The sequence below is a fragment of the Rhinoderma darwinii genome, chromosome 6 (genome assembly GCF_050947455.1).
Source record: "Rhinoderma darwinii isolate aRhiDar2 chromosome 6, aRhiDar2.hap1, whole genome shotgun sequence".
NCBI lineage: Eukaryota > Metazoa > Chordata > Amphibia > Anura > Rhinodermatidae > Rhinoderma > Rhinoderma darwinii.
In genome coordinates this window covers 32,473,985-32,492,326 of record NC_134692.1, presented here as the reverse complement: position 1 = coordinate 32,492,326, position 18,342 = coordinate 32,473,985, and the positions used below count along the sequence as shown (strand labels likewise).

General features: G+C 45.2%; 2 protein-coding genes across 2 annotated transcripts in view; one reads left to right on the top strand and one right to left on the bottom strand.

Annotated features, from left to right (window-relative positions):
• Positions 1-14,308, bottom strand: part of HAT1 (histone acetyltransferase 1) — a 75,093-nt gene extending 60,785 nt beyond the window's left edge. Inside the window, exon 1 of the mRNA XM_075829455.1 lies at positions 14,278-14,308. Coding sequence (XP_075685570.1) covers positions 14,278-14,293 — 16 coding nt within the window. The 5' untranslated portion in view covers positions 14,294-14,308. The remainder of the gene's footprint in view (positions 1-14,277) is intronic.
• Positions 11,656-18,342, top strand: part of SLC25A12 (solute carrier family 25 member 12) — a 132,853-nt gene continuing 126,166 nt past the window's right edge. Inside the window, exon 1 of the mRNA XM_075829454.1 lies at positions 11,656-11,752. The gene's annotated coding sequence lies outside the window, so the exon portion shown is untranslated. The remainder of the gene's footprint in view (positions 11,753-18,342) is intronic.

The following is an 18,342-nucleotide window of genomic DNA, read 5'->3' as shown; positions in this document are numbered from 1 at the left end:
TCTCAGCCTCCTTTTACTGAAGACGTCTGCAAATTGGGAAAAATGAGTAGGTAATCCCACTAATGACTGCGGCAGAGGAGGCTGGACTCCTGACAAGGCTCTTATATGCTTAGGCCTCAAGCACACTTAAAGAGGCTCTGTCACCAGATTTTGCAACCCCTATCTGCTATTGCAGCAGATAGGCGCTGCAATGTAGATTACAGTAACGTTTTTATTTTAAAAAAACGAGCATTTTTGGCCAAGTTATGACCATTTTCGTATTTATGCAAATGAGGCTTGCAAAAGTACAACTGGGCGTGTTGAAAAGTAAAAGTACAACTGGGCGTGTATTATGTGCGTACATCGGGGCGTGTTTACTACTTTTACTAGCTGGGCGTTGTGCATAGAAGTATCATCCACTTCTCTTCAGAACGCCCAGCTTCTGGCAGTGCAGACACAGCCGTGTTCTCCAGAGATCACGCTGTGACGTCACTCACAGGTCCTGCATCGTGTCAGACGAGCGAGGACACATCGACACCAGAGGCTACAGATGATTCTGCAGCAGCATCGGCGTTTGCAGGTAAGTCGATGTAGCTACTTACCTGCAAATGCTGATGCTGCTGCAGAATCAACTGTAGCCTCTGGTGCCGACACGATGCAGGACCTGTGAGTGACGTCACAGATCTGCACTGCCAGAAGCTGGGCGTTGTGAAGAGAAGTGGATGATACTTCTCATCAGAAAGCCCAGCTAGTAAAAGTAGTAAACACGCCCCGATGTACGCACATAATACACGCCCAGTTGTACTTTTACTTTTCAACACGCCCAGTTGGACTTTAGCAAGCCTCATTTGCATAAATACGAAAATGGTCATAACTTGGCCAAAAATGCTCGTTTTTTAAAAATAAAAACGTTACTGTAATCTACATTGCAGCGCCTATCTGCTGCAATAGCAGATAGGGGTTGCAAAATCTGGTGACAGAGCCTCTTTAAGTGAAATGCTTCAGTGTGCTATCCTTTTTATTTGAACAAATAGCACACTGACCCATTAATTTCTATTAGGCCATGCACACTTCCATTATTTTAACGGTTCCGTGCGTCCGTTCCGCGAAAAATAGAACAGGTCTTACCCCTGTCCGTTTTTTGCGGATCGGTCTCAGCCTTTCTATTAATTTGGTCCGTTAAAACAACGGACGCCATCTGTGTGCGGTCCGAGTTCCCTGGATCCGTGATTTGCGGCCGTACAAATAGCAACGGATGTGTGCTTGAGGCCTTATATTTTGCAAATTTACTATGAAATCTCACCATTTTCTTTACCATTCAGTTAGATGTTCAAACAGTTTAAGTAGATTTGCAATGGCAGAATTATTACCCATTCTGCATTGTAAGGGTATGTGCACACACAAAATCAAAAACGTCTGAAAATACGGAGCTGTTTTCAAGGGAAAACAGCTCCTGATTTTCAGACGTTTTTTAAGCCACTCGCAATTTTTTTGCGCCGTTTTTTACGCCCATTTTTGGAGCTGTTTTTCTATAGAGTCAATGAAAAACTGCTCCAAAAATGTCCCAAGAAGTGACATGCACTTCTTTTTCACAGACATCTTTTTACGTTCTGTTTTTGGAAAACGAGGCTTAAAAAAATCGCCCTGTGGGAACAGAACGCCGCATTTCTTATTGATATCAATGGGCAGATGTTTGTAGGCGTTCTGCTTCTGATTTTTCAGCCGTTTTTCGGGACGTTTACGGCCCGAAAATTGCCTGTAAACACTACGTGTGCACAGACCCTAAGATGTATTTCTAACACTTCTCACATCGCATCTCAATCATTCAGTGTGCCAATTGCTATATAGTGTAAACCAAAATGAGCTTTATCGACTGCATACAGTAAAATAAACAATCCTGGAGAAGAGCACAAAGCAATCTAGTCTTGCGACCTATATTTCACTTGATTGCTATATAAAAAGAAACATACTAGAAGATTTTGAGTGGAAAAGCCCTGTGGTGTCCTGTTTCATCTTCTCTGAAGACATTAATTTGTCTTTCACAGCAGTTAAAAGCAGGGCTGCCATCAGGAATTTCTGGGCCCCATACAGTAAAAGATTCAGACCTCTATCCCCCTGCACACCCACACACGCACGTAACTGGCTCTATGGTTTGTAGCCCTATCTAACAAGAGTTATCAGTTCTGTAAGGAAAAAAAAGTGACTTGTGGGGGGGAGGGGGACTAGAAAAAGCAGGATGGGAGCAGGGGAAGCATTAAAACACCAGACTCCTGAATTAATCCAGACCACAGACCAGACCCCAAAACTAATTCGGACCCCAAAATTAATTTAGACCTCATTCCAGACCCCTAAATTAATCCAGTCTTAAAAACAGACCCTAAAATTAATTCAAACCCCATTCAAGACACCTAATTTCATCCAGGCCAGACCCCAAAATGAATTCTGACACCTAAATTAATCCAGACCTCAGACCAGACCAAAAAAAATTATTTAGACCTCTGATTAGACTACAAAATTCAGACCCCAGACACGAGCATAAAAAATTAATTTAGACCCCAGATCATACCCCTCTATTTACTTAACCCTCTTTGCTCCCAGGTGCCCTACATCTCTGGTCATCACTGCACACAATTTCCTGACTCCAGCCAGTCTCAGGACGGTGTGTATGCCACCTTATAACAGTTGCCTTTCTTATTTTTTTGTGCCTCCACTAGGCCCATGGCTTTAGGGTACAATCTAACAGGAAACGGAAACGTGATTAAAAAAAAAAGTGACTTGTGAAAAAAAAACATAGAAAAAGCAGGATGGGAGCAGGGGAACCATTAAAACCCCAGACCAGACCCCAAAATTAATTTAGACCCCATTCCAAACCCATAAATTAATCCAGATCAGACCCCTAATTTAATCCAGACCTCAAAATTAATTCAGACCCCAGATTAGACCCCCGAAATTATTTCAGACCCTATACCATACCCCTGATTTAATCAACAGCAGACCACCCCAATATTAATTTTGACCGCTGTTAAAGTGGTTGTCCATGACCGGACAACTGATGATCTATCCACAGGATAGGACATCAGTATATGATCGGTGTGGGTCTAACACGCGGACGTCCATGCACGAAGCAGATGGCTACGGTCACGTAATAGCGGTCAAGCTGCTCTGCTTCTATTCAAGTGAATGGGAGCAGAGCTTCAGTTCTGTAGCACGGCTGCTATGCAGTGTACAGAGACATCTGCTTCCGGCTCCGTACACTGCATACTGTGCAATAACATCTGGTGCCCGCAGGCAGCCGGAGCAGCTGATCGGTGCAGGGTCCGGGTGTCGGTGGATAGGTCATCAGTTGTCCGGTCGTGGACAACCCTTTTAAGATTCCAAAATTCAGACCCTAGACCAGAGCAGAAAAAATGAATCCAGACCCAAAGTCAGACCCCTACACTTCCTCGTTCCTGGGTGCTTAACACGTTTGTTCACCACTGCACACAATGTCCTGCCTCCGGAAAGCACCAGGACATTGCGTGTGCCACCACACACAATATCGTAATGCTGGGTGCAGTGAGACCCAGGTTCAGCAGCGCCCACAGATGAAGAGGACTCAGGAGGGGGGACGAAATGGGAGGCTAAACAGTAGTGGAGTTACCTTAGTAGCTAGAGATTGTGCAGCCTCACCTAATGGAAACTAAACAGGCCTAAGTATTTTCGCTATCATTAACAAAAAATTGATGACCGGCAGATGTAGGCCCCTCTTTTTTTAAGTTTCTGTTGGGCCCATGACAACAGTACCAGCTGTACTGCCCTGGTTAAAAGAAACTAGAAGTCTGTTTGCAAAGCTGTAAATGTCGACACTACTAAAACATGTAACAGTTAGCAAATAATAAAATTATCAAGATGAAATCTGTAGTTTATAACATCATTTCTACTGTTCCATCTAATTCTCCCAAGTATCTCAATTGAAAGGTTCTTAATATAAAATTCTTCAGCATATATACTCATTACTTCCTACTTTTTTGCCATTTGTAAAAAAAATATTCCCAAAAGCAGATTTTATCTTAATCTGCCAATGGGCTAAAAGACAGAATTTCCTACTTATAACTAGGACCGGGCACCCTACATTCAACTAATGCATCTTCTGACTACATGAAAGAGGGAACTCCTTTAGCATTTACTCTTAGGCTAGGGCTAGACGGCAACTTTGGCCGCAACACTGACCGCGCGTCCAAAGATCGATGTGTCGGCATGCCTGCATCGCAGGTAAGGAAAGTCAATGTGGCCACGTTGCGACCCACAGGTTGCTGTGACTAAGACACAACAGTTGCAAGAAACCTGAACCTCTTACATTTTTTACGACTGTCGTGTTGCGGCAACCTGCAGGTTGCAACACAGCCACATTGACTTTCATTACCTGCGATCCAGACGGGCGACACACCAATCTATGGCCATGAGACCGGTGTCTCGGCCAAGGTCGCCATGCAGCCTTAGCTTTTTTAAGAGCAATTTTTTGCATAACATGAGTAAGACTTCTGTCTTACTATTCTCTCTCCCAAAATCATAGTATCTAGCAAACGCATTAGAACATTAATGAAATCAAACTTTTAAAAGTTTTTTCCAGGATTTCAGAAAACCTCTTTACCATGTGGGATATCCACAAATAAAAATCTCTGAAATATACTCAGTTTTGAAAAGACTGTTTCCAGCATTGCGGCCCACTGCTATCCCCATCGCCAGCCCTCCAGGGAGTGATGTCAGGTCCATTGAGACAACACATTACATGATCATAGCAGCCAATCATGGTACCGCCCTGTGATGTTGTTTCAATGCCAGTACATCAAATAGAACAATAATAAAAATATTCCCAATATACCATATATTAATGTGACAGTTATTAAATATATTTTCCAGACTTCTCCTTCCCCTGCCCTTGCAATGCTTCTGAAACTATAGGCCTCGTTTTGTCTAAAAAAAATATATATATAAAAAAAATCATCTATACGAGCAACTGTGCCTATTACTGCATTCAAGTGCACGTCGGACTCCCACTGCTCAAACATTGATGGGCTATTCTAAGGATAGGGGTCCCAGACAACCCCTCTAAATAGAGACTACTTCAGCAACTCCCACTACATAAACTATAGTTCACTGGGTAACTTATAAGCATGGGCCTCTAGATCCTCCGCTGGGCCCAGGCTATGGTACAGTAATGGAACCCAATTTGGAGCTGCCAATCGTCACCAGGGTCTATTTCTTATGGGTTGATTCACAAATAACCTGTTAGACCTTATTGATTAGATGTCCTGTGTGTGCAATGATTACAATAAAGTTTACAAAGCGATTGAAAGTGGACGTGTACTTGTTCTAATTGAAGTGGACTTGACAGTAGTATTTTTCATTTAAATTCTAGTTATCCGTCAACGATTTGAATGCTACTAAATTTACCTGATATGATTATTGGGTGTAAATAAAAAATCCCATGTGCCAGCCTGGAAGGAAAGTGCCACAGGGTGTCTGTCGAATTAGACTGCTGCCCTAGAAGCCTTTGAACAATATAACTGTAAGACGTACCTGTATATGTTTTGCCCAGCACGCAGTATGAACAGTTTATGGTTTTCCAAATCAGTTATTATTCTGTATAATGCCCCTTTTTGAATTATAAGGGGAATTTGTCAGATAGTTATAGTTATGCAGCATATGTCAGGATCTAAGTACCAAAGAGTGTTTCATATTTTATTCTCATTGTGGATGAAAGTTCCTATAGTGTCTTGAAGGTGAACCCTACATAAGTGTTAAGAGTTTATTCTCTCTGAGCAGGGGTTCTTCACACGCCATGTGTTGAGCACAATCCACTTGTTCAGTAAGGTTCCTATGATTAATGTAACTAACCTGATTGAAATAATATAGATTTGCGAGATTGGCTAAGACACATGTGGGCATCAGTACAAATTACGGAGATAGCTGTGAGTGACTAGGCCTTTTCAAGGACATGCTTTTCAAGCCTGCCAAGTAGATTGCATCTACTGTAGTCATTAAGAGAAGAATACAATCAGCACTACAGTGCCATCCGCCTAAATTTTGGAATGAAAATGTTTCAGCAGTATTCGGAATAAAATCAAAATACAAAGATGCAGGGAATGCTACCTTTATTAACAGCATGTTCTATAGGAGAAAAAAAACCATACACAATGAAGAAATCTATTTTAATTATGTTTTAAAGACAGGATAAAACTAGATCAGACATATTAAACACAGTCGTGCACGTTGTATGATAGTTTGCTTGACATGTTCTTTTCCTCACGTCACTCCTAGAGTGTTGTACTTTACATAAAAATTTGCTTCCAAAATTTTTGCATGCCATTAACCGCTTCCCGTCTCCAATCTGTAGATATATATGTCCTAAAAGTCAATGCCCCGTGCAGCTTGAGCGTAAATCTACAATCTAAAGTTTAATGGCAGACTGCGCTGAAAATGTTGCAAAAATGTGAATTCTTCCTTTGGGTCTTTCCTTCACATCTGGCAGCAAATGAAGTACGCGATTCTTCTGGCAGTTGATCGCATGAAAAAGTATGGCGATAGGAAAAGAAGAGTTCCTCCTCAGTTTTCTCCCGAAGTCAAGGTCTGGCTATCTTCTAAAACATTAATCTTAAGATCCCGTGTGACAAATTCATTCCCAAATTTCCCGGCCCCTTCGAGTCTTGCAACAAATAAACCCTGTGTCCTATAAGCTTCGGCTGCCTCCTACTTTCAGGATTCACAACTCGTTCTGTCGCGATGGATGCATGGACTCGCTGAGCCGTACTGCCATAGCGGGATAGCAGCTGGCCAACAGGATACCAAGTCAAAGTCTTTAGTTCTAATAAGGGTACATTTGGTAACTTCAGACAGTTGCAACGGTAGGCTCGGATGGGACCTTGGCAGCAGGCAGACACCAGGCATCGTGTAATACGGAAGGCGTAGTATACGGCACAACACGACTAACTCTTAATAGCACAGGAACAAGGTAGCACGGGATACAGGTAGCAGGTACGGGAACACTGGGAGCTTGAAAACAAGGGACCATTTGCAAAGACTAACATGGGTAAACACAAACAACACTCAGGCAATGAGAGAAGGGGCAGGGCCCTTCGTCCAGGGTGAGTATGGGCTAATTACATATTAAATTCTCGTGCACGTGCTGGGCCCTTTAAGGCTGGGCATGAGCGTGCGCGCACCCTACGGGACACCGCAGAATGAAGCGGAAGTTAGCGCTGGCATCTCCTGAGGAGGAGATGCGGGCCAGCGCTCCCAGATCCATGGCTGCGGCCATCGGGAGGTGAGTAATCCCGCGGCCCATGGCCGTTACAGTATCCCCCCTCTTACGCCCCTTCTTCTTGGCATTGAGGTTCTCCTCTGGCTCCCAGGACCTCTCTTCTGGACCATACCCCTTCTAATCCACCAAATAAAAAGTTCTTCCTCCCTCTCTCTTGGTGTCCAAGATCTCCTTGACCTCACATGAATCAGATGAACCGCTGGGGGCAACTGCAGGACTAGGAGTCCTGGTGTAGTGGTTCAGAACCACAAGCTTCAGGAGGGAGACATGAAAGGAGTTGGGGATCTTGAGGGTAGGAGGCAGCCAAAGCTTGTAGGAGACAGAGTTGATCTGCTGTAGGATCTTGAAGGGTCCAAGGAACCTGGGAGCAAACTTGTATGACGGCACCCTCAGCCGGATATTCCTGGAGGACAGCCAGACCTTGGTACCTGGGAGAAACTAGGAAGGCTCTCTTCTCCTTGTGTCTGCCTTTTGTTTCATGTGGTCGACCGCCAGCAGAATAGAGGATCGGGTCTGCTGCCAGATCTGCAGGAAGGCCCTGAATGCAGAGTCAGCTGCGGGCATCTCGGACGTAACGGACACCAGGATAGGAATTTGTGGGTGTTGGCCGTATACGATGAAGAATGGTGTAGTTCTTGTGGACTTGCTTGTATGGTTATTATACGAGAACTTAGCCCAAGGAAGAAGCTGCACCCAGTCATCATGCTGCCTGGAGATGAAGTGTCGTAGGTAATTCTCCATGATCTGATTGAGATTCTCGACTTGACCATTGGACTGGGGATGGCAGGCTGAGGAAAAGTCCAACTTTACATCGAGGAGTTTACAGACGGCTCTCCAGAACTTTGAGGTGAACTGAACCCCTCGATCCGATATGATATGCCGAGGTAAGCCATTCAGGCGGAAGATGTGTTGGATGAAGAGGTTGGCTAGTCGAGAAGCAGATGAGCGGAACAAAATTAGCTATCTTTGAAAATTCGTCCACCACCACCCAGACCGTACTGCATCCAGCAGAGGGAGGCAGGTCTGTAACAAAGTCCATTGCTATATGCTGCCAGGGAGCATTGGGCATAGGCAGTGGCTGGAGCAGGCCAGCAGGTTTGGAGTGAGCAACCTTGTTAGCCGCGCACACCGTGCAGGATGAAACAAAGTTCATGATGTCTTTGGGCAGCGTGGGCCACCAGAAATGACTGGCAATCAGGTCTCGGGTTTTACGGGCACCCGCGTGACCTGCCAATTTGGAGCTGTGTTCCCAGCAAAGGATTCTCCCTCTGCCAGGCGCACAAAAGTCCTCCCTGGAGGGATATCTCTAACTTGCAGAGGGTTGACAGAGATAATGCAGGACAGATCAATAATATTTTGTGGAGACTCCATGGCGTCCTCTGCCTCGAACGACCTGGACAAGGCATCGACCCTCTCATTCTTGTCGGCCGGGCAGTAGTGGAGCTCAAACTGGAACCGGGCAAAGAACAGCGACCACCTGGCTTGACGGGGTTCAGCCGTTGGGCCGTCTGGAGATAGGTGAGGTTGTTGTGGTCAGTAAATATCAGGATGGGGTGAGCTGTGCCCTCTAGTAGATGTCTCCACTCCTCCAGGGCCAATTTGATGGCTAGTAACTCCCAATCCCCAATCGAGAAGTTGCGCTCTGCGGAAGAGAAAAGTTTAGAGAAATCGCCACATACCACGGCCTTGCCTTTGGGGCGTCTTCGGAACAGAAGTGCGCCAGCACCAACCGAGGAGGTGTCCACCTCCAACGAAAACTGTCGAGATACATCAGGATGATGGAGGCTAGAGGCTGACGTGAAGGCACTTTTTAGGCTATTAAATGCGGATTCAGCCTCTGGAGTCCACACCTTAGCGTTCATGCCTTTTTTGGTGAGGGTACAGATGGGAGCTGTCAGTGAGAAGCTTGGGATGAACTGCCGGTAGAAATTGGCGAATCCAAGGAAACGCTGTATGGACCTTAAGCCTTGAGGACGTGGCCATTCCAGGACAGCCTTTACCTTCTCAGGATCCATCTTGAGGCCTTGATCCGAGATGTTGTAGCCTAGGAATGGTAGAGCATTTCTCTCAAACGCACTTCTCCAGCTTGGCATACAGGCGATTCTCCCTTAATCACAGCAAAACTTGACGGACATGTCTCTGGTGAGTCGTCCGGTCTGGAGAAAATATTAAGATGTCATCGAGATAGACCACAACACAGACATAGAGGAGGTCACGGAAGATGTAATTAACGAACTCTTGGAAGACCGCGGGAGCATTACACAGACCGAAGGGCATCACCAGGTATTCATAGTGCCCGTCTCTGGTGTTAAATGCCGTCTTCCATTCGTCACCCCGGCGGATCTGGATTAGGTTGTAAGCCCCACGCAGGTCTAGCTTGGAAAAAAACTTGGCTCCTCGTATGCGGTCAAAGAGTTCTGAAATCAGCGGCTACGGATATCCATTTTTGACCGTGATCTGGTTGAGGCCCCAGTAGTCGATGCAAGGTCGAAGAAATTTGTCTTCTTTTTGACAAATAAGAACCCGGCCCCGACCGGGGAGGAGGACTTTCATATGAAACCCCTCTCCAAATTCTTCTTAATATAGGCGGACATAGACTGAGTCTCTGGCAAGGAGAGAGGGTATACCTGTCCATGGGGAAGGGGCGCATCCGAAACGAGTTCAGTAGTGCAGTCTTACGCCCAGTGTGGAGGCAGCGTCTTCGCCTCCCTCTTGCTGAAGACATCAGCAAACTGGGAATAGTGAGAAGGCAATCCTGCCAATGACTAAGGCAGGGGAGGCTGGGCCGGATAAATCTGCCCCAGTCAGCAGTCGAGGCACTTGGGACCCCACTGGAGAACCTCTCTGGAATTCCAGTCCAGAACTGGGGCATGTAGTCAAAGCCAAGTCAGGCCCAGCAGCACAGGGTTGACAGCCTTGGGCAGGACAAGAAACTAGGTCAGCTCTGAATAAAGGGCTGCCACTTGGAGCCTCAGGGGCTTGATCACAGCTACAATTGGGTCGGGCAGAGGCAGTCCATTCACCGGGGCAACGATCAACGGCCTCTCCAAAGGGGTTGTGGGCAACTGGAGAAGATCCATCATGTCTCTGAATAAAGTTAGCTGTGAATCCAGAGTCTAGCTAGGCAGAGACCCGGTGCGTCTTTTCACTGGACACTATGGTCACAGGGATGGACAATTTGGAAGCAAGTCCCTCTCTACTCATAGTTGTCTCCCCAACCAACCTTAGGCCCTGGGGCTTTTGGGGGCACAGATGCACAAGATGGCCTCAAGGCCCGCAATACAGACAGAGTCCCGAAGTGCATCTGCGTTGTTTCTCCTGGATAGACAACTTGAGATGGTCCATCTTCATACTCCTCTGGTGGAACAGCTGATGAGGACAGCAGTGGTTGCTGAAATGTAGAAGCCGGCCTAGGGAGTCCTCGCTACCGACGAACCTCTTGGGACCGTTCTCATGTCTATCTGGGGCGGCAAGCTCACCTTAATTTCAGGGGACAGTCCCTGCCAGAATGTAGCCACCAAGGCTTCGTTGTTCCAGGTTAGTTCGGCAGCCAGGTTGCAGAATTGAATGGCGTACTCGCCCACGGAGGTGTCCTCTTGGCGAAGGGTCAGCAGGGATGCAGCAGCCGATGAAACTCTCCCGGGTTCCTCAAATATAGTACGGAAAGTCTGCACGAACCGCTGTAACTCACGGGTCTCGGGACCCTATACAAAGAAGTATCATGTTACTTCTTGAGCCGTTTTTGGAGTTGTTTTTCATTGTGTCAATAGAGAAACAGCTCAAAAAACGTCTGAAAAAAACGTTTTCAGCTTCAAAAATGGCTGAAAATCAGGGGCTGTTTTCTCAGAAAAGAGCTCCGTAATTTTCAGCCGTTTTTAACTCAGCGTGTGAACATAGCCTAAGAAGGTAGGAGGAAATACGTTCTATCTGGTGGACTGGGAGGGGTTTGGTCCTGAGGAGAGGTTTTGGGAGCCAGAAGTGAATGTTGATGCCCCAACGCTCATCAAGAAGTTCCTGTTACGCTCTAGACCTATGAAGAGGGGGCATAAGGGGGTACTGTTGTGTCCGCAGTCGCTGGCTGACTGCACGTCCTACTCACCACGGGCAGCCGCGACGGCAGGGCACTCTCTTCTTGCCGGCGTCTCCCTCCCCGAAGACGTCAGCACACGTGGCTGCAACTCCTCACTGCTTCCTGTAGCGTGCAATTGTCCCTAACTAATCCCTATGCATCCTGTGCCATAAAAAGGACACTGGCCTCCTTCTCCTTGCCTGAGCGTTGTTGTGTCTGCCCATGTTCGTTATTGCAAATGGTCCCTTAGTTGTATCCTGTGTTCAGGTATCCTGTATCTCATATCCATTAATTGTGTTTATTCTAGTGCGAAGTATAATGTCGGAGTAAAGTTCATCATCTGTGCCAAGTGTCATCTGTGCCAAGTGTCATCACGCCAAGTGTCTGCCTAATCTTCTATACAGGTACGCTTAGTCCTAAAGACTATCGACTATTGTTTAGCCAGCTGCTACTCCGCTAAGATGGAGCAACCTAGTTTGCCCACATACGCCATAGCCGTGACAGGTGAAATAGCGTAGTAGACTAACAGAATAGCATAAAAATTTTTATACTGTGCGGTATACTTTTTTTTTTTTTAACATGGAAGCCTATGGCTGATCGATGCCACTGTATGGTGACCGTCACAGCCATCCGTTTTACGTATGTGTTAAATATCTTTTTGTGACATATCCGGGTAGCTTAATAACCTATGGGCTATTATGGCATCGATTTAATGGATACGCCATGAAAATTTCATGAGAGTTCATGAAGAATCCATTCAACGGATCCCGTAATAGTCTATGGGCGACAGATATCACTGTAGGTATCTGTCAGTGCCTACATTTAATGTATACATCGGGAGCTTTTCCCGGCGTATATGCCAAACTTGGGCTAAAAAACGTGATGTGAATGGTGCCTAAAGCATGTTTGTCAGATATGAAAACAGAGTAGTTCAATAAATTCAGCAGTGGCCAGTATTTTAATAGTTAATTGAATTGGCGTGTACAGAATAATCATGCACACCACACAAAACAATATAAATATTGGCAGTATACAGTACAGTTAAATCTCTTGGAGAGGACCAGCCAAATTGCATTGGAAAATGGTCTTTTAGAGGGATGGTCCTCTGAAAGAAGATGGCTAGTATGCATAATATATGATGGAACTGAATCAATCACAGGAAATCTGGTTGAGATAAAGAGGTGGTCTTGACGTTTCACTGTATTTGTAGCAAATAATGAAAATTGAAGGGTATTGAATAGGGTATTTTGTGTTATTCAAGAACATATGGCATGCAGGAAGGAGAGGTGGCTAAGAGGAGAATAGGTATTGTAGTCAATCATAATTAGAGTGGAGGGATTATCAAGGGAAGTATTTGAAGACCAGGTTAGAGACGCAACAAAGGCCAACATGATAAAATGATGCATGAGTGACAGTGAGGACTTGGACTTTGATTTGAGAGGAAATGAGAAGCAGAAAGGATTTGTATAGTGAAGTACCAGATGAAATGTTCTTTGATAAGTTAATGAGTTTGGCATCCCTATTTGGTAAAGAATGAAGTGGGTAATAGCTGTCAAGGAAATACCACCAGGGGTTTGTAAATTCCATAGAATCCACCACGAGAGATGTTCACTAAACATTAAGGAAATTGTAACCAGAGGATGCTCATACTGGCAGGGTCTAAAACACTAGTTAAAATATCAATAAATTGTTGCGTTTTGCTATAATTATCTTTTGCTGTATGATTAAAGTGGCCCTGTACCAGCTAAGTAAGCCAGTATATGTTCCACTTTACTTGTAATGATTTTGAGTTATTCAATATTTTCTTCTCCATTCATGTCTAAAGCTAACTTTAGAATATGCGATGCCCAATGGTGGATCATCATAGGGCGTTTTGGGCGGCCGTCTGGGGCTCCAGTACAATGTAGTTTTGATGCGTTTGTGCCGCGATTGTGGCGCGAATCACAGCAACAAAAAACGGAAAGAAACGGAATTCTATATGTCCTGCAAAAGGACCTTTAGACATAAGGTCACATGACCTCATCTCTGAAGTTCTTACTACTGTTTAGAGACCTACGGGTCACATGACCGCAGGTCGTTGAGCAGCAGCAAAATTCCACAGAGAAGACTGAGGTGAGCTGCTATGTAAGTATAAGAGGATGAATTTGTTTAAGGGGTCTATATTTAGGGGGCTTGGTTTGGGGACTGTATTTAGGGGGTCTGGTCTGTATTTAGGACGTTTGATGTGAGTATTAGTTTTCTGGGGTCTGTATTTAGGGGGTATGAGGTCTGTATCAGTTTAAGGGGTTTAGCGTCTGTATATTTAGGGGGTCTGTGTTAGTTTAAGGGGTCTGGGCTCTGTATTTAGGGGGTCTGTATTAGTTTATGGGGTCTATTTAGGGGGCCTTTTCTAGAGTCTGTACTAGTTTAGGGTTTTTATTTAGGGGTCTGTATTTAGGGGTCTGCTGTGGGGTCTGTATTAGATTAGGGGGTCGGGTCTGGGGTCTGTATTACTTAAGGGAGTCAGATCTGGGGTCATTATTCATGTAGGGGGTCAGGTCTGGGGTCTGTATTTAGAGGGTCTGTATTAGTTTGAAGTCTGGGGTCTGTATTTAGGGGTCTGTATTAGTTTATGGGGTCTGTATTTAGGGGGCCTGGTCTAGGGTCTGTATTAGTTTCGGTGGTCTGTATTAGTTTAGGGGGTCTGGTCTGGGGACTGCAATAGTTTAGAAGGTCTGGGTCTGTATGTATTCTATGATCTAGTCTGGGGTTAACATTTATTAGTCTGAGTAAAAGGGGTTGTCCAGGCACATCGATAGGTCATCAGTATAAAAAACGGTCTGTGCCCGGACAAACCTTTAATGTATGGGCCTGGGCCTTGGTGTCTAAATTTGTGTGTTTCTATAGAGGCTGGAAATAGCTGCAGAAGTGATAGGCAAAGATGTCTTACCGGGAGACGTCGCCATAACGGTCTGCGTCAGATGGAGAAGAAAAGAAAACGACTCCTATCAGAGAAGACATCACTCGTGAGTCACTGGAACTATAGAAGATCTGTCGCCTCTCCTGACATGTCTGTTGTAGGTAATCCTTGTATTCTACATATCTTTGTGTACCTAGGACTAATAGACAAATGTGTGTTACCATTTCTATTGTCAAGAGGAAGTGTCCCTGAACAGTGTGATACTGTCAGCGATGGTTGGAGACTGTCAGTATGTAGGGACACAGCCCTTTGACAAGGGGAATCGTAACAACCATTTGTCAATGCTCACACAAAAAGGTGGTGTTCACTATAGACACAGCAGAGCGGCGGTGGGAAAGGGGGGCCCAAGTTTGTGGAACAGCCCAGGGCCTATGGTCTACTTAATTCGCTACTGGTGATGCCTGCTGAAGAAATCTGTCCGCTTCCAAAACATCTAGCATTGTCTCATAAATAAAATATAACTTCTACACTGATGTGCGGCATCTGATAAGTGCCGTTATTCCATTAAAGGGGTTGTCTATACAAATTCTCCTAATAAAACCAACCTATAAGGCTGGATTAACACCAGCGTTCGGCTTTTCTTTGTTCTGTTCCATCAGAGGAGCAGAACAGCGGAAATACCAGAAGCGCCAGTTCCGTTGCACGACGGACACCACCAGCGGCCCGACGGTACTAATCGACTTTAATAGGTTGTCAGGTTTTCTTCGAGTGTCTGTGGTTTTACCGGAAAGAATAGCACATCTATTTTAGTCTGGATCTGCGATTGAGGCCCCTAACGGAGCCTCCAGCGCAGACGTGATTGAGGCTTAAGTAAAAGTGAGCTACAAAATATTTACTAAACAACCATTAAAATTTTGGCCCGGTCTTGTGACATCATAAATGCTCAGTCAGTCGAGGCATCTTCCTATATAAGTGGCTCCAGTGCTGGAAGGCCCATCATCTCCATGCTTTACAGACACAGCTTATTGATTTAATTGAGTGCAGTGTCAGGGAGGATTTACACGAGTGTGTGCGTTTTGCATGCGCAAAAAACGCTGCATTTTGCACGCGCAAAAGGCACTTAACAGCACGTGGTGCTTTTCTGTTTTCAAATATACTTCTTACTGCTGTTGCGCGAATCACGCGCGTCCCACGGAAGTGCTTCCGTGTGGTGCGCGTGACTTTCACGCACCCATTGACTTCAACGGGTGCGAGATGCGCGAATAGCGCAGAAATATAGGACATGTCGTGCGTTTCACGCATCGGACACACGCTGCATGAAAATCACGGACTGTCTGCACGACCCCATAGGCTAACATAGGTCCGTGCGAGGCGCGTGAAAATCACGCGCGTTGCACGGACATATTACACGTTCGTGTAAATCTGCCCTTATGCTTAATTTCCCCTGCAATGAATTAAGGACTCAGCTACTTCCCCCTATTCAAGACAGCTGATTGGTGGAGGGGTCCCATTAGCTTGACCCGCTATGATCTTCTTATTGCCAGGGCACCACGTTATCAAAATTATGTTGTTCAGACTGAGCAACTCAACCTGAGATACTCCCTAAAACCTACATTTTTACACTAAATTATAAAGCTGCCCATAAACATTGGAGAAATGTTGTCAGATCTGTCAACAATCTAATGTGTATGGGAGCTCATGATTGGAAGGTATCAGGGAAATTAGGATCAGTATGTTGGATTTTTACATGGTCAACTCATTTATTCAGGCGGCAAATAAGCTGCTGCCAGAGTGGATATTCACTTCAAGGCTGGGTTTACATAGTAAAGGAGTTTTTCCAGTTAGAAGAAATTGATGGCCATTCCTTAGGATAGGGTGGGGGGTCCAACTCGCGGCACCCTCGTCGACCAGCTATTTTGAAGGGGATCACTTGTATGGGAGACGGCTGTTATACTGTGAACCGCTTCTACAAGTGTGTCGGCGATTCACAGTACGGAGCAAAAATGAAGGGGAAGCTGCGCCCGCATGAGTGCTGTGGCCTCTTCAAAACAGCTGATCAGCGGGAGTACCGAGAGTCAGGGCCCCACCGATAAAATTATTTATCTTCTTTATAAATTATTCCTCTAGTAAAGGGTCATTGATCTTAAAAGGGTTGATCACCCACGGACAACTAATGACCTATCCACAAGATAGATCATCAGTATATGATCGGTGTGGGTCCAACATCTGGACCCCGCACCGATCAGCTGCTCTGGCTGCCTGCAGGCACCGGATGTTATGAAGGGTATGCAGTAGTTGGAGCTGGAAGCAGATGGCTACGACTACTGCATAGCGGACGTGCTGCAGAACTGCAGCTCTGCCTCTATTCCGTGACCGGAGCCATCTGCTTCCGGCATGGACATCCGGTGCCGGAGCAGCTGATCAATGCGTGGTCCGGGTGTGGAACCCACACCGATCATATAATGATGACTTATACTGTGGATAGGTCATCAGTTGTCCGTGGGTGGACAACCCCTTTAAACTTCACTCTACACAAATGTTGTTAACACAAATGAAGTATATGTCCCCTGTGAATATTTTTTAGTAATAACAATTTAGTTATAAGCATAAACATAATCATACTGCATAATCCTGAACAGGAAACTGCTCTAAAATATGCAGAAGCAGCGTGTTAAATGCGTCTTTGCCGAACCGATCTCTCCACATGAATTCTGCAAGATATATAGGAAGCAAATCACGAAGAACCCCGTTCAGTCTTGATACGAGCCTTACATTTATTCCACTAAGACTCTATATGTTGCGTGTGGGTGCCAGTTGGAGAAACAAATTGAAATTTGGGATCACTGTGACTGACACGACACATTCATAACTGAACTTCAGTGCCGGTTGAATATTGTTGTAGGCAGACCAGGAATCACTGTGCACTGTCGAACCTGGGCGCACCACACGTCGAATAATAGCACTTCTATCAGGAAAAACTTCCATACACCCAATAGCTGGCATTGTTGCTGTGTCCATAATCCCAAAGACCCATATTTCTTAATGGGGGGGGGGGGGGGAATTTATCAAGCTGTCTTGTACTAAGAATGTCCTTTGTTGCTCATAGAAGCCAATCGGAGGTCAGCTTTCATTTTACCTGAGCTCATTAACCCCTTCCCGCCGCAGCCATTTTTCAGATTTTCATTTATTTTTTTTTCTCCCCACCTTCCAAAAGCCATCATTTTTTTTCACTGTCGATATAGTCCTATGAGGCCTTGATTTTTGCGGGAAGAGTTGTATTTTTTCGTAGCACCATTTATTGTGCCATATAATGTACTAGGAAACAGGAGAAAAAATATTTATGGGGTAGAAAAAAAAACAAAAACGAATCCTCCATTGGTTTTTGCACTTCATTTTTATGGAATTCACTGTGCAATTAAAACAACTTTAGGCTATGTTCACACGGAGTATTTTGCAGGCAGAATTTCTGCCTCAAAATTCAGTTTGGAAGTTTGAGACAGATTTTCCTCTCCCTGCACGCCGATTTTCGCAGTGTTTTTCGCTGCGTTTTTCGCCCGCGGCCATTGGGCGCTGCGGGCATAAAACGCAGCGAAATACGCTTTCTCTGCCTCCCATTGAAGTCAATGGGAGGTCAGAGGTGGAAACGCCCGAAGATAGGGCATGTCGCTTCTTTCTCCCGCGAGTCGGTTTTACTGCTCGCAGGAGAAAACCGCCCCCGCCTCCCATTGAAATCGACGGGAGGCATTTTCGGGCCGTTTTTGACGAGTTTTTTTGCGCGGTTTCCGCGTCAAATAACTTGTCAAAATACTCCGTGTGAACATAGCCTTAATGTTAACTTTATTCTGTGGGTCAATACGATTACGGCGATACCAAATACATATCGTTTTTTCTATATTTTACTACTTTTACAAGTAAAAACCTAAGTGTAAATAATAACATTTATTTTGTGTCGCCAAATTCTGAGAGCCACAACTTTTTTATTTTTCTGTCGATTAAGTGGCATGAGGGCTTATTTTTTGCGGGATAAGCTGTAGTTTTTAATGATACCATTTTGGGGTACATGCAACGATTTGATCACTTTTTATTTCATTTTTT